Source organism: Capsicum annuum, chromosome 7, assembly GCF_002878395.1.
Source record: "Capsicum annuum cultivar UCD-10X-F1 chromosome 7, UCD10Xv1.1, whole genome shotgun sequence".
Taxonomy (NCBI): domain Eukaryota; kingdom Viridiplantae; phylum Streptophyta; class Magnoliopsida; order Solanales; family Solanaceae; genus Capsicum; species Capsicum annuum.
In genome coordinates this window covers 226,647,067-226,664,447 of record NC_061117.1, presented here as the reverse complement: position 1 = coordinate 226,664,447, position 17,381 = coordinate 226,647,067, and the positions used below count along the sequence as shown (strand labels likewise).

The following is a 17,381-nucleotide window of genomic DNA, read 5'->3' as shown; positions in this document are numbered from 1 at the left end:
ATAGTCTTCCAAACAAATGTCAAAGAGCACGTAGGATGCACATGTTGGTTTATATAAAGTAGGTTACCTATCCTAGACAGACCTGACTCCTGTGCCAAGTCCTGCTAAGTCAAATGCATATGATGCAAATAAAGCGGCACCTAATAGGGATAACCAGATTCTGAATTTTCAGTTCTTCTAAGTTTAAACCTAATAGGGAGAGGTGTCTAGACTGGCTTACCCAAGCGGACACTCGAGCCAGGGAGGGACAACTTGGTCGGTAGCAGGGCAACACTGCCTTCGTTGTCGATCCGAACCCCGCCTAACATGTGTGACTATAATCTTTCACCAGGTGTTTTGATACACCGGCTATCTCAAAAAGAAAGTAGGATGCATGAGTTGCATTCCTTCTATCCTATTTCAGAAACTTAGAGGTGGTGTGCAAGAGAAGACAATATATAATACAGTTCAATCAATATCAAAGCAGTAAATAAGCTACAAGTAGCACATAAGGCCAACAAACACAATATCAACAATAATTAAAGCAAGTATAAGTCAATATAAAAAGCTCGAATTCTTATTATTCTCCAGCGGAGTCGCCAAAGATGTCACACCCCTTTTTCGCCCGATGGTCGAGTCAAAGGGTTTTTCCAGTTAAAGTGACAGCATTGAATAGGGATTACTTTTATTATTTTTAGAGTCGCCACTTGGAATTGAGTTATGGTGTTCCAAGTCACCTTATTGAATCCCTAATCAAAAGGAAATGACTCTTTGTTAGTCTGCGAAAATAGAAGATTGGGTAAGGAATTCTGTTGACCAAGAGGAAGGTGTGAGGCACCCCTCGAGTCCCATGGTTCTAACACGGTCTCTTTTATTGACTTATCTTGACTTAAATTTTTTTAAAAATTATGTTAAGGCCTAAGTTCGTTCATTTTTATCATATTAAAACTTGTATATTCTTTTATATTAAATAAATCAATGAAATTTTAAAAAAAATAATTGCAAGAAAAATATTTGCCAAAGTTTATTTTTACATTCTTGAATTTTCAAAAGTTTCAAAAAGATGCGCATGACGTATTCTTAATTGAGACGAATATTTTAAACATGCCTAAAAAAAATACTTCACATTAAAGAAATTTATTTGTCCCTTATAAATTTATAACAATTTTATCTATATTACTTAATCTAAACTATGAACTTAAACAATATTTAATTAAAGTAGTCAATTAGTTCAACAAATAATTAAGTTATATAATGATAATGAAAATAAAATAAAAATAAAAATAAAAATAAATAAAAATAAAAATAAAATAATAATAATAATAAAAATAATAAAATAATAATAGTATTGTAAATATATAAAATTAACTTTGTTTATTCAAATAATTTTAAATTCAATTTAAATAATCATTAAGTAAATTCTTATCTTTCAACAAGCATCATATAAACTACAAATATATAGATCGTACACGAGACCCATTTTTGATTCAATATAACTACGCTAGTGATTTCTTAATTAACAATCTCTTAGCAAATTGTCAAAAATCCTCCAAAGCTTAAGTCATGCAATTACATTAATAAACAGTAACCAAAATGCAAAAAAAAAAAAAAAAAAAAATGGGTGATGCCATGGAAAATAGAAAAGGAAGTAGATTTGTCCATTTATTTCTTTTCTCTTGTTTTCTTTATAGTGGAAATTGGAGAACAACTGTTACACTTTTATCTTTTTAATATTTTTTTTTTTTACATTTACGAAGGTATGCACAAACAATATAATATCAAGACAAAGTAATAGCATTCACTTAATCCCATTTTTTTTGGAAATAATTTGAAAATTATATACCAATCCAAGAAAAATACGAACACATCCATGATTCTAACTCCAGATCTATGTATAAATATAAACAATTCGATAACTTAATCATATAACATGTAACAATAGAAAATTCACACAATTAATTCACTACACATATTAAATAAAATAGGAAACCATTTGAATATTTTTATACATGCTTTTCCATAGTAAAATTCATAAAGAAAATGGTACAGGATTGAAGAAGAACCTGTAATGAATTAAATTCAATAATGCAGCAAGAAGCCTTCACCGGAAACTTCAAATGGAACCCGAATTCACTTACACCCTTTTCTCTCTTTTGATTGATAATTTTCTCTGACTGACTTTTTTTTATCTGTTTTTCTCTGCTTTCTGATGTTTCTGACACAGTGTTTGATGATTTTTTTCAGTGTTTGTGTAGGAATAGTGAATGTACATTTGTCTCTATGGGGGATGGGAGTCGGGGGGGAATGGGGTAGTAGTTATCTATTAGGATAGGATAGAATTTTTGAATTTTGAAAATATATTATTATTATTATTTAATAGAAGACAATAATAATAATAAATAAAAATAGTAAATAAACAAAATAAATAGTAAAATAATAATAATAATAATAATAATAATAATAAATATAATATTAATTAATTAATTTTTATATTTAACAGAACATAATAAAATTTAAAAATAATATCAAAACTACTAATTTATTTATTAAAATTTAGAAAACAAAAGAATATATATATGTATAATAATTTAATTTTTTTTGAAAATTGTATTAATTTAAAAATTAGAATAAAATAAAATATTTAGTTATTTATTTTTAACTAAAAATTTATTAAAAATAAAATAAGAGTTAAAATAGTATCGGGCCAAATATAAATATTTAATATCAAAAAATATATATTAACATTTAGTTATTAGCCATAATTTTCCATAGAGATGAATGACGTACACTTACATCTAGGTATGTAACAAGTTCTTAATTAATTATTCCTATTGCGACCAAGCAAACTCGGTTTGTTTTAGATATGGATGTTATGCATGTTTGCTCTTTTTCTTAGTTTAATGGTTCTCTTTATGTCTATATACAAAGGAAATTAAAAGGTGAGAGTAGACTACTCAAACATTGATTCATCAAGGCCTGAGTTTGTCAAATGGTAAATTAATGAACCTGTGTACTTGTAGCAGTCTTAGCTTGCTCCTTTCAAAATCAACTCATGTTATATATTACACATAAACAAGTATATAAATGATTAATCAAGTAGTATACTTTTAAAATAGAAACAAACGGTTTTTCAACTACTTCTTGGTGTGGAGATGCACACGTACATTTAAATTACACTAATTTTTCTATGGTATAGACTATTAACATTTGAACCTAAATCTTGAATTCTGAACGCTTCTATATAAGCAGGACTCTTAGATTACTTTAAAATAGGGGGAAAACAAAAAACATGAAGAGTTGACAACTACATATACTCGGAGGTGTGTATTAATCTCCAGCTAGCTAATAGATGCTAGCAGTATTAATATTTGAACGACCAAAGTTGAATATAATTTTTATTTTGTGTGTCACACACAATTGCATGCCACAAATTGTATATGAGGCACAAAATAAAGTTTTTCTTAGTGTGTAATAGGAGGATGGACTTTCTCGTTAGGGGCTAATTAATAGTGTAACGTTAGAGCACTGGATGGTAACAATTTAATTATTGGATGTAGTAGTGTGTCTCAAACACCCAATTCACGTTCAAAGTATGTGAACCACTTTTGACGTTCGAATTCTGACAAGCCTTGACAAGACGCTTCAGAGTGATGGTCCAATTTGGATTGTGAATTAGGAGGAGGAGGAGGAGGAGAAGGGCCCATAATATCTAACATGTCCCAAAAATCAACATCACATTCCAATGGGATTTCAATTATCCCTTCATCGTCGTCATCATGCACCTTTCTCGCTGTACTACTTGGAAAAGGCTCCTCACTGAATTGGAATATCCAATCCATGTCTACATTTTTTGGACTTGAAGCCTCATGAACTTGGCTCAAATTTGAGAGATTTGAGGCGTAGGAAGAAGTAGGAGAGCAGGATTTTGTTGCTTCTTCTTCTTTGGTAATTATCATATTGGCGTCTACGTTCTTGAATTTTCCCTCATTGGAAGTATCATCAGTATGTGATACTACTGAAGTTGATGAAGAGGAAGATTGTGAATTAGCACATGTACCGTCTAATTTTGCTTTATCCCCATGCAACCTTTTCATGAGTCGTTTCTTCAAGTGTGTGTTCCAAACATTTTTAATCTCGTTATCCGTTCTTCCAGGCAAATGAGACGCAATTCTTGACCACCTGTAAATTGAATTAATGAGAACGCACGTTGAATTAGCAGGTATAGTATATGTACGTGTTTGAATTAAGTAGATAGGTTGCTAACATTCATACTTATTTCCAAAAGATTGGTGCAATTTGATGATAGTTTCCTCTTCTTGAGGGGTGAAATTTCCTCGTTTTACATCAGGTCTTAGGTAATTAATCCACCTCAAACGACAACTTTTCCCACACCTCAGCAGCCCTACAAAAATCAACAAAAACGTACCAGATATTTTTAATTGATTGATTGATCAAGTTGGTCATATATACATGCTATGTTGGAATTTTCTGCTAGCTAGATAACTACTTGAAAATAATTAATTTGTTTTTGTCTTCTTGGTGGACCAAATTTGATGACTTTTTACCAGTAATCACCTGCCTGCAACCGCTTTCTGATTATGAAATTTCATCATACTATATTAATTAAATGTATGTATACGTCCCTCAGTTCGTTTCATAAATGAAGGATAAATTAGCAGCAAAATTTTGCATGCCAAATGTTAATTAGTTTCAGAAACTGATATATGAACAAAATTTCATCATGATCCTGTACTAGATGTAGCTCTATGATCATATATTCAAGCATCCAATAACATATGTTAATAGAAGAGATATGATAGAGCGTTGTAAACACGATAAATGGAGATAGTGATCACAAACAGTAGTACTGCAGCATGTGTACATTATATTCTGCAAATTAAAGAAGGAATAAATGAAGATATAGATAGGCATATATATATACCAGCTTGTTTAGGGAGGGATCGCCAGTTTTGATGACCATGTTTCTGAATAAAAGCAATGAGTCTGATATCCTCTTCACTACTCCATGGACCCTTCTTCACCTTACTCTTATCACAGCATGGTGCTCTCCCTTTTCCCATCATCAACACATACAACGCCAAATATTTGACAAACCACCACTAGTACTGCTACCTACTACTGTTAATTTTAGATCTCAGTTTGTCCAATTAGTGCCATGCACTACACATCTATGCTGAATTATTCTTCTTCACTGATTCTCTTCTCCTTATATACCACACAACGTCACATCTTTATGTTTGGTGCCCCCGGCCCGGGGTGGGGCAGGGGTTTAATTTCGAGATATATATATCTAAGATCACTTGTAACTAGTAATTATAATTAATAATCTACAAGGGGTTGGACATATGTGTATGTATGGTATTTTAATTTCTGCTATCTTTATATAAGAATGTACGAATTTATTTTCTAAGTCAAGCTAATTCAGTTCCCCCCCTTTTCAATATACCATAAAAGAATTTTAAATAGGACCACAACAAATAATAAAAACTCAATTATTAAAGAATTTACAATAAGTTAAAAGATTCTCATAAATATATACTATCATTTTCCAAATAATTACGTATATATATGTATGTCATCCCATTTTCAGTATCAAGTCCGAAACAGAATTTTGATTATACATATCGGCCATCACATGAACAGAAAGATGCAAGGTACTAATCATGTAGGAACATACTAATAAGGTCGTTTAGAAGCTGATTAATATGGATTGGTTATGAGGAAATTTCTATATTGTATTATGCAGGATTTAGTTAATTATTCCATCTTTTGTCCTAGATGAAAGAATTCATAGATTCCCTCATAATTTATACATGTATTAGTTATGTATGTTTCTAAATTGCAAACTAAACATCGTATTGGGTGTGCTACGTAGCAAAAGAATGTTACTTCCTCCGTTTCATAATAAATGAATTGTTGGATTTTGGCACACATATTAAGGAAAAAGCATTAAAGATATAAATTTAACACAACTTTTCATTTTTTTGGTCTTGTAGTACCTTTTCAAAAGTTAATTGATTGTCAAATCATAAAGGCAAATTTGAAAAAAAAAAATCAATGATTCACTTATTTTGAAACACCAATAAATACCCCAACAATTCACTTATTTTAAAACGGCGAGAGTACTAAAGATGGTACTATTATTACTTATGAAGAATTTAATTAGTACATAAATAGTACCTTATCACCTAGCTAGTTTGCAGAGGTGTGGATCTACAATTCAACATTTATGGGTTCAATCTTAAAGCTTTTTAGCATTGATCCTATCACATTTTAAGAATTATGAATTCATATAGCCTATTTCTAATAACTTTGGACACATAAATATATAATTTGCGTCAAAAACTACGACATTAAGTTTGACTCGATATGCTACCGAACTACCCGGTACGTGTACAAAAGTAGGTGCCTGTGTCAAAAAGGAGAAATTGGAGCGGACCCATTGATTATTACTTTGAAATAATCCATATCATGCAACTAAATAAAAGAACAACACGTCATAGCTAGTATGTTGAAATTAATAGTACTTGTTAAAAATGTCTTTGTTATCCTACCTACATTAGACCAAGATTAGACACAAATTATTAAACAGATACTACAATTTCAGCACATAAGGATTTTGAATTCAGACTTTTAGTTTGGTAGGATTTCCGTTTGCATATATTTCCAATTTGATCACACACAGGGATCTACCTATTCCTCTGCTTATTCCTTCAAAATCAATCAACTGTTTTTAACTCGTTTGTTAGCTGCATGAGGCATGCATTTCAACAAGTATAAGGAAGAAAAGCATGTTGCCTTCTCTCTGTGCATGGAGATTTGTTTCTGATAGACCCTGGCTCAAAACAATTAACAGTATAACAAACAAAAAAGTATATCATACCGCTAGATAATAAAGAAAACAAGACACCTACAAAGTGATACTATAAACGAGACATTCGAAATCATAGATATCACTAAAATACCACGAACAAGAGGCTACAAGAAACTACAAGCACAAATACAAACAGAACACTCTTCCTTATTATTATAGACGTACTTCTACCTACTACCCCTCTATCCTAATCCTCGTACCTTCCTATCAAGGGTCATGTCCTCCGTAAGTTGTATCTGTCCCATGCATGTCATGCATAATCACCTCCCTCCAATAATTCTTCAGCCTAACTATACCCCGCCTAAAACCATCCATAACCAGCCTCTCACACCTCCGTACAGGAGCATCCGTGCCTCTCCTCATCACATGCCCGAACCAACGCATCCTTACTTCTCGCATCTTGTCCTCCACCGAAGTCACTCTCTCCTTCACCCGAATAATCTCATTTCTAACCCTATCCCTCCTGGTAAGTCCACGCATCTATCGCAACATCCTCATCTCCGCTATCTTCAACTTTTGGATGTGGAAGTTCTTAACTGACCAGCACTTCGCTCCATACAACATAGCCAAGAGTATGTGTATGTCACTATTCGTTCGTCCTAGCTAGAATGAGATTGAAGCGATCGATCAGGATCATTTATATATAGTAATACTTAATTTTGAAATCTGCTAATACTTGGGAGATAAATTTATTATACTACTAGTAGTATACTAGGTTGATCACACTAATATATTGATGAAATACTAGTATATTAGACGAATGTAAGGATATAGAACGTATACTTGACAGTTTATAATTTTGGTTTTCTTTTGCGAAATAAATTAAATATAACAACGCCAAGTAGAAAAGATTGAGTGTACGTTAGTTAGCTGTTTAGGTCACCAGCTTGCTGACATGAGTGGCCTTAATTTCATTATTAGAATAATATATATAGACTCCACCTTCTTAGTCTTTAATTATTAAATGCTTTGTCTGATTACTAATTGTGTGAGTAGTTAATTATCACTGACAAAGAAATCCAATAATTTAGAATAATGTGCAATCTAAAGTATTTTTTGACACGATGCTGAAAACTTCTTGTTAAAAAGGATTCAATGTTTATACATAACAGTTTGCGTCATGTTTATGCATGCAGTATAACAAAGGTAATTCAATTAATCCCCTTAATTAGTTGAGGCTCCGCCATTGGCCACCACCAGCATTATTAGTAGAATTAAGCCATTTTTGTTGAGATAAAAGTCATGGATTGGGGATTACCCAACTCATTTAATGCATTTTTTTTTAAGTTTTGGCAACCTAATATTATTGAAAAATTGTCATATTGTATGTTCTGGGTTAGTCATCTTCTACTATACAAAACATTTGACCTTTTATAGTCTTGCCAAGTCATAATAAAAAGTGGTAGATTCTGAAAAGTAATGTTAAATAATTCTTTATATATATAACTAGATCGATATCGCAAGTATTACGAGTGCATTATGCAAGTATCTCACAAAGAATGCATATAGAGTACGTTACGTTGGAGGGTGTCAAATGGTAAGTGAATCCTATGTATTTTTGGTTAGGTGGGCATTTGACAAATGGAATTTCAAATTCATACATACACGCATCAACCTTGAAGTACACTCCTACTCCAATATTAGATGAATTATACGTTGATCCCAAATCTACAATAACAAATTGTACCGAGTTTATCATGTATTACTTACTACTTTCATCATAATGATATGTTTTATACCTCAAAAATCATGTTCGTCAACTTTTTTCTTCAGTATTCAACTAGAGTAATTGTAACTTTTTCCAATGCCTTATTGTAGGCCTCCATTATATATTACCACTGATTCGACCTGACACAGTTTTTTCCTAATAGAGGAACCCACCAGTAGTGTACTCAAATATGTGTGCATATTTTTCTTTCTTTGATTGCTCTTCAATGTTTCATGCAAACTGAATACTAATCAATTCCCATCGGATACTTGCACCAAAACAATGTAAATTTAGTGGTGTGCATGGTTAAGCGATTTAGACTCTTTATCAATTTCCTTCTGAGGAAATATCCAATAATACTGTAGGCCGCAGAGTGTGATATATGAAGTTGAATCAAAGAAACTTTAGGAGTGTACGGCAACAGCAGTTTAACAAATTTGGCAGGGGCATATCCAATATCCAATGTACTTGGATCAGAATTGTTGTATTTTTGAATAATGGGGCCTGCGTGCTTCTTGACTCCAGTGCCAGCCCTTGGCCCCAAACACTTGTGTACAATATCCGATCCTCTGCTGGCGGCTCTAGTTTGTCATTGCGTTCACACTCAGTGCTTTCTTGTTCCTACTTCCTAAACTAGAAAAAATGCTACCAAATCTTGGTTGATTCATACTTAGAATTTTTCTAATACTAAAAATGAAAGAGAAAAGAAGGCCAATATCTATTTCAAGAGTTGTTGAGGAAACAATTCCATGCTCTTAACCACCCATGATATATAGCGACTGGCCTGCATTACTTTGGATTCAAGGCCCTTCTACACCTATAAGTGAGATCAATGACTTTGCACAACTTCACAAAAAACAAAAAATTGCATAAACCCCTCCTATTCTATCAAATCAACACGGGCAAGGGGGGTCATTCTACAAGATAACTATGGCGAATAAGGGCAATATGGCTCACTTATTGCCTTATGGGACTCGACATCTCAAAAAGTGCATGGGAAGCAAGAAATAAGAGAACAAGCGCCATTCCACATATATAGGGGGAAATCAATCCAATCTCAGCTTTAACAGGTTTTCATGGTTCTTCCAAAATTACATTAGAAAAGGTAAAGAGAAAACAAAAAAAGGAAACTGTCATGATAAATTCATGGATAATGGTTGGACATATTAAACCAAATTTGGTGCAATCTAAAGACTACCACCCCTCAAAGCAAGAACAAGATGAAGAACAGAACCGCCTTCAATATTGTAATCCTTAGCTGTCTTATCATCCGCTAGCTGCTTTCCAGCATAAATAAGCCTGCAATAAACAACACATATAACTGGTATAAGAACTGGTTCAAATGGCAAAACAAGGGGAACGAATATACCTAGTAGAATAGGTGAGAGATACAATGACAATAGAACAACAATAAACCCAGGGTAATCCCACAAGTGAGGTTTGGGGGAAGGATAGAGTGTACACACACCGTACCCTACCTTGAGAAGATAGAGAGGAGGTTGTTTGGTTGTTCCCAATAGACCGTCGGCTCAAACAAGATGAAAGAGGCAGTAGCAGCAAGCAGAAATAACAAGAAGATAATAAGAAAACCGAGACTAAATAAACAACATGTCATAATAGAAATCCAAGAAATACAATAATACTCCGTGAACAGAAAAGAAACACGCCCTACTACCAAGACGCTAGCAGACAGCTAAAATTAAGAGGGTGGCATGGATATTTACATAGAATACATTACAATGCCTAGAGACAGAAGTTGGCGTTTCGCGCATAAAAGATGAGTAAGATACCAAATCTGGTGAAAATCTTAAATACGATTCCATAGATGTCTTTTTTAAAAGAGGTTAAACGGTCCCACGAATTCCAATAAACCAAGAATATGGTATTTCACAGAACATAAAGTACTAAATAATGATACGTTATACAATAGTTATCGAAGATATGGCTCATGATAGTTTTCTGGCCATCATTGTTTTTGGTGAACAACAGTGGCCAATAATGGACATTAGCCAGTTACGACATAGCATAAGGAATAAAGACCTGTTGAAGTGATCAATCAACGCATTTAACATGCAGTCCAGGTCTGTAAGGCCAGTTCACAATATTAACAAGTACTCGTCTCAACCGCAACAAATCCGCCGTTAGTAACTAACGCTATCTAGCATTCACTATCAACTGAGACGAGTAAGAGGGTTATATTTCTGGGAAATATGTACGTAACTTCAAGTAGCAGATCGAGCATAGCAACCATTATTGTTAAAGGGGTTCTAGAAATACCAAAGGAAACACCTCACCCTTAGAAAGAACTCTATCAACAAGCTTCTAGGCCATACAAACACCAAATACTTTTATTTTTGGCCACAGGTTTAAGAGGAGCAATGTACACCCAAGACAACAAATCTATAGTCAAAAACAAAATGAAAAAGAAGAGAAGCAAACCTTTGCTGCACAGGAGGTATTCCTTCTTTCTCCTCAACCCGTTCCTTAATTCGATCAATGGTGTCTGTGGGTTCAATATCAATCTCAATTTCTTTTCCAGTGAGAGTCTTCACCTTAATCATAGTTCCTCCTCTGAGCCTCAAAACCAAGTGAAGTGTTGATTCTTTCTGGATATTGTAATCAGCCAGAGTTCGACCATCTTCCAACTGTTTGCCAGCAAAAATTAGCCTCTGCTGGTCAGGAGGTATCCCTTCTTTGTCCTGGTAAGCAACAAATCCAGTAACTCATCAGCTAATAGTACAAAACTTACAGCTTCTAACATTAACAACAGAAAATAAAGAATGATATACAGGCCAAATTGATAATCCCATGGAAGGAGGTGGAGGAGCAGGGGAAGTCTCGAAAAATATATTCTACTTCATCTTTTTGGGGGGTAAGCCGAAGACAACAACTCACTATCACTATATGTATCAAATACCTCCGATAAAGGAGTCTCCAATTCCACATAAGGAAGACACTTCTCAACTGGATTAGATGTCCAGTATTCTGGTCCCTTCTCCATATAAGTGGAACTATTTAGGGTACATTCTTAATCCTTATTAGACTTAAATTAATCACTAAACTATGTCTGTAGAAGAAAAGTTAAATATAATCACCGGTGGCCAATGCCCAATGATGCACGATTGGAACTCCATGGGTTATGGGGCCCCCTCAACCCAAAGCCTGGGGGGAAGTTCCTAATGTTTTTCTTGGCAGGTAGAATTGTGTTCTGTGTTATTTCGGTAGATTAAGGCATGTATAGTTTATCTTCGACCATTGGACGTGTGTGTGCCCTTTCATATTTATTGTCCAAATACAATGTCAATGGTCATTCTCAATTTCTCATGCTACACAAGCATAAATAACAGCAGATGAGAAATAAATAGCCTTCACAAAATGCACATATAGTTCACTGCCATCCAATGAAAGAATAGAAAGGAGAAGAAAGGGGAAAAAGAACCTAAAAAAGAAAAGGAAAAAGGGCGAATTTTTCCTACAGACGGGGGATGAACTGTACAAATAAGATAGCATCACAATATTTGTAAGCATGAAAGTATAAAAGCTTGCTCTTTTTTCATGGGTGAGTATTAAAGCTCAGTTACATACCAACATCAAAAAGGAAAAGAGCAGTAAAGACCTAAATTCACGGCATCATCAAGAAAGCAAAAGAGTTTCAACACATGTAGAGTTCATATGTAGGTGTGCTGCCACTTTCACCGTGTGTTCTCCCATCCATTCTTCATATTGTATCAATTTTCCACCCTAAGCAATACCTTATAGCTCACTTCAATACCAATTCCCCTAAAGATTTTAACTTTTAAAACAAAAGAATAAAACTGGAAGTATTTGGATCTCTTCATTAACCTAACCACCAGCTCAGGGGAGGAGAAATCAAAAAGGTGATAACCCTAAATCGCAAAAACTAGAGCAACGCGTATGCAGATTTGAGAAACACATGCCAGATAGAACAAGATACATACACACACACACACACACACACACAATAGAAACAAAGAGATCAAATAAAACAAAAATTGATAAATGATTTGAATTAGCCAAAGATAGATGAAAAATAGAACCTGAATTTTGGTCTTGACGTTGTCGATTGTGTCGCTGCTCTCAACTTCAAGGGTGATGGTCTTCCCTGTTAGGGTTTTCACGAAGATCTGCATGATTGCTGCTTCACACAGACACAAAGTTAGAAAGTTTGCTTTACGCTGTACTAGCTCAATCCCAATATGTTTTGGGGACTATTTTCGCAAATAATGGACCCCTCACATAAAAAATAAATAAAACTATTTTAAGGCCCCAAAAAGAAATTATATTTTTTTAAGTATAATAAAGGTAGTTAGGGAAGCAGAGGAAAAAGTGCAAAGAGTAAATAATGGAAGAAAATCGGCAGTACCTTTTACTACAAAGTTTATTTGATTCTTTCTGCACAGCATACAAATTAAAACTAATAGGAGTACTACTCTTCAAAAAGTTTATTATGAGAAAAACTGGAATAACGACTTCTTTTATAGAATTGTTTAACTTCTCCTTCATCTATATGGATTCACGAAAAAAAAAAAAAAAGGCCTAATCTCATGTAACTCTAATTTTTTATATGTCAAAAAATATAATTCAAATAGAAAAAGAGAGAAGTACCTATTACCCTCAACTTATCACGTTTTATTCATGATATACTTAAACTTTGACTTGTCCTAAATCCTCCTAAACTTGTTGTTTTGTAACATCGCATAATCCTTTTTTGTTGACATGGCAAAATGTTTGGTTTCACACTCCATCACGCGTGTGATGGAGTGATTTTTGGGCCAATTCAACATTTTTAATGTTTAAAAAACGAAACAAAAAAAATATTTTTTTTAATTTTTTCAAAAAATTCAACTATCCTTCTTCCTATTTAACTTCCAATCTTAAAAAAAAAAAAAAAATCATTGAACCCCAAAAATATTAAAGGAATTGATTATTTTAATATTTGATGCTTGAAAGGAATGAAAATTGTTGAAAACCATGCGCAAATTTGGGTAATTTATTTGTAATGTATATTAGTTATGAATATATGTAATTAAGTGTTTGATTTATATTTATCAGTAAAGTTAGGAGTTTTCAGTTTCAAAGAATTTAGGCCTTTTATTAGTTGATTTTTGGAGATTAATTGATTATATCATAATATATATGAATTATTTTTGTAATTAAAAAATTGGGGTCAGGGGGTTTCCCCTCAAATACCGTATCAAATACTAAGTTTCTTAAAATAATAATTTAGCATAAACCTATTGGGTTATCGATTTACCCAATAACCCAGTAAAAAAAACAAAATCGAACAATAACCTAATAGTAATTTTTTATTTTTTTTATAAAATCGTTAACCCTATAGCGATAAATCAATAACATTTTTATCGTTTGATTTTTGTACACCCTTAACTTAAATTGCAATTTCTTACTCTGTTAATTATAATAAGAAACATATTTGTGCAGATGAGTCTCCTCAAAATCCTAATCGAAACACAAATCGAAAACTACTATGAAACACTAACTGGAAAAAATAATTTCATATTTTGAACATACCAAAAAATATAAATATTTAGATAATAACTTACTTATTCGACGAAAATTCAATCTTTCACTATTTAGGAGTAGAAGAAAACTAAAAAATATAATCTTTTTAGAGAGAAATTAGATAATTAAGGGTAGAAGTGAGTTATTTTTTAATATAGGATAAATATAAGGGAAGTAGAAGATATTTATCCACGTGGACAGTCACATCAATACTTTTTTCCACGTGTACGCGCGTAGTTTACTCACACTGGTCCATCAGCAAAAAAGGGTCATGCGACGTTGCAAAACAACAAATTCAAAGGTACTTAGGACAAGTCAAAATTTAATTGTATCATAAATAAAATATGACAAATTCAGGGTAATTGATAGTTCTCTCGTAGAAAAAAGTAGTAAAATCAAGTGCAATAAGGAAAAGCTTATCTTTTTCTTTGAAATGTGATCTTTTTCTTATGTTTGGGCTAACCACGATAAAGGTGTTGCAAAATGGTCTAAACCTCTTTATTATTTATCGAAGAGAAAATACCCAATTATGTTCATGAACTATATTTAAAAGAATTATGTCATACCTCAACTTAAAATGGATCCTATTATCCCTGAATTAAATTAAAGTGATATTTTTAGCTCTTAGTACGTATGTGGCATGTAAGAGGCTTAAGTGGAATTTGATGGACTTGGACGTAAATAATGAACAATGAAAGGTGAATCAGAAAAGGATGAGTGTCCATTTTAGATACTATTACATAACAGAACTGATTCACTGTAAATTATATAATAAAATATTACTACTACAATTAAAAGTACAAAATTTGTACGTGTGGCCCCAAATGATTGATTGAAAATTTCAAAAACACTTGGTGAAGTAGAGATTGAACAGAGACCACATTCGTCTAAAGCAAAATAAAATTGAGATACATGTATTAAATGGGATTAGAATAGTTTTCTTCAAACAGAGTAATAAATCAATGGTAGAGGGAAAAATCCAGAATACATAATATTGAATCATAAATACAGAAATTAATATATCCATTAAATGCAAATCTTAAAGAGTGATCGATCCGTAGAGGTAATGGGAGAAGAAGAGGCATGCAGTGCACAGTTATTGTACAAAAATTAGCTCTCAGCATTTAATTTATTGATTTATTGAGACAACAGAAGGAAGGTGAAGATGCTTTTTTTCATATTTCTCCAACTTTTTTTCTTCATTTACTTGACTCTATATATGACTATTCAACGTTCAATGCTCTTATTTAATTTTCTCAACTTCCCTTTTTTAAATATAATAAAACAATTAAGTACTAGGAGTTTAAGTTAAAATCTTTTCCACTGTCAAATTTATTAATACTCCAGTAGTGTATTTAATTATCAAATCAAACAACGAATCATGAAAAAAAAAAATGCAAACCTTTTTAAGACCTAAGTATAAATTTACAATTAGTGATTTTTGTGAATTTACTTAAAATTTTATCGAACATTGTTACTGATAAATGTTTTTGTGAAAAAAAGGACATGCAGATACACCGACGATATTTAAAGTGTTTAACTTTGTCAAGTGTACATTTTGTCATCTGCCAATAAGTCCATTTGGTACTTTTTATCCTGTTTTAATTATTTATATTTTTGCTACGCATAATTATACTTAAAGTTCTTAATATCGGTAATATATAAATCTGTTAATTGAGTAGATATTTTCAACGATGTAATCTGGAACGTCCACATTAAACATTTGTAGGGAAGAAATTAAAGAAAAATGAAAATAGCACATATGGAAAGTGTGAAATTAGTTAAATTAAAATAGTCTACGATTCTAGTAGGGCTGTGGCTAACAATAGTGAAGGTGTATCATCCGTGCATATACAAAGACAGTCACATGTTTTTTTTTTTCCTTATAAATTAATTAAGAGTAACTACAAACGTTCACTACGAGGGAGTATATGTGGGAGTATATTGAACATGCTATTATTATATAAATTAAGGGTAAACACTATAAGTTGGAGGGATAATTGAGGGAGGCATTTCCTGGGAAGAATATGTTGAGATATTTTAGGGGCTAGAAGTCAATTTAGGAATTAAATTAAACTAAATGATTCTTATATCAACCTTCAATTAGTATGGTAAAGTTATAAGATATTTATAAATATTTAATACATTTCCTGTATACTCTTTCAATCTCATAATATGTGGTGGTTTTAGCCTGAGAATAATACTCATTAACAAAATTATTTACACTTAAAAAGTAAGTATGACTTTGACCAACTTTCCCTCAATCAAATGCTTTAAAAATATCTTTTGATTTTGTGAAACGCTATTTAGTTTGAATTATAAAAAAAAAAATCGCTTAATATAAAATGTAAATATATAATTTAAATAAAATAATAATAATAAATAGTATGTGATCAATAGTAGATTCACCCAATATATCAGTGAGTAATGATAGACGGATATACATATTAAAAAGAAGAAGAAAAAAAGAAAAGTCAGAAGTACATATAATATTATTAATGTCCACTCCAAAACAAAGTCAAAGAGTATTGGAGCAATTGCCACCCATGATCATTCACAATTGTCTTTCGAACAAAATTAATTGCCCACATTAAGAATTTAATTGAACAAAGATGGAAAAGATTAGCCATTTAGTTGAGACATCCGTACAACTTTTGGGACTTGTAATTCTGTTCTATTGAATTTACATTATCTCAATGACTAGTTTTGTGTACTGTTAATTTAGTATGAGTTGATGCTTTAGTACTTAACTATTTTAATCATGATAGATGTAGATTTAGATTTATTAACAAAATGCGATATATGTAAAGTTAATTTGTAATATTTAAAAGTTTAAATTGAGATAGATAAATATAATTGTGAAAAAGAAAAAACTATTCTAAAAATTATCTTTTTAATGTTTTTAAGAACTTTCTTCAGTCTATTTTATTTGGTAAAAAAACTGTTATTCTATATAGCTAGCTGCGATCATGAGGAAGTCACGAGGTTCATATACGCCTACCGAATAATTCCATAGGACCTTGCAGTAATATTTATACAACAGCTCCATCCAAATTAGTTCGCAAGCCTACTATAACAGTTATTTTTTCATGTGAAACTCTTTCTTAAGCTCTAGTTAATTTGAAATTTCATGTTCAAATTATAGATATTTTTTAAAACAATTTTATTCTTTAATATGAATATGTTTAATTAAATTTATGTAGCATCAAATGAAAAACATCCAAATGACTTATTTTGGAAGTAAAAAGGAGCAAGTAA

At 32.1% G+C, this 17,381-nt stretch overlaps 2 protein-coding genes across 2 annotated transcripts; both read right to left on the bottom strand.

The window, feature by feature from the left end:
- Nucleotides 1-2,867: 2,867 nt before the first annotated feature.
- LOC107877441 (transcription factor MYB58) lies at nucleotides 2,868-5,317 on the bottom strand. Its single transcript, XM_016724089.2, has 3 exons — nucleotides 4,922-5,317; nucleotides 4,252-4,381; nucleotides 2,868-4,158 (listed from the first exon to the last, which is right to left on the bottom strand). Exons 1-3 carry the CDS (start codon nucleotides 5,061-5,063, stop codon nucleotides 3,546-3,548), a joined length of 885 nt encoding a protein of 294 aa, XP_016579575.2. The 5' UTR covers nucleotides 5,064-5,317; the 3' UTR covers nucleotides 2,868-3,545.
- A 4,273-nt stretch (nucleotides 5,318-9,590) lies between these two features.
- Nucleotides 9,591-12,971, bottom strand: LOC107878885 (ubiquitin-NEDD8-like protein RUB2). Its single transcript, XM_016726053.2, has 3 exons — nucleotides 12,641-12,971; nucleotides 11,022-11,281; nucleotides 9,591-9,881 (listed from the first exon to the last, which is right to left on the bottom strand). Exons 1-3 carry the CDS (start codon nucleotides 12,731-12,733, stop codon nucleotides 9,770-9,772), a joined length of 465 nt encoding a protein of 154 aa, XP_016581539.1. The 5' UTR covers nucleotides 12,734-12,971; the 3' UTR covers nucleotides 9,591-9,769.
- Nucleotides 12,972-17,381: the final 4,410 nt, after the last annotated feature.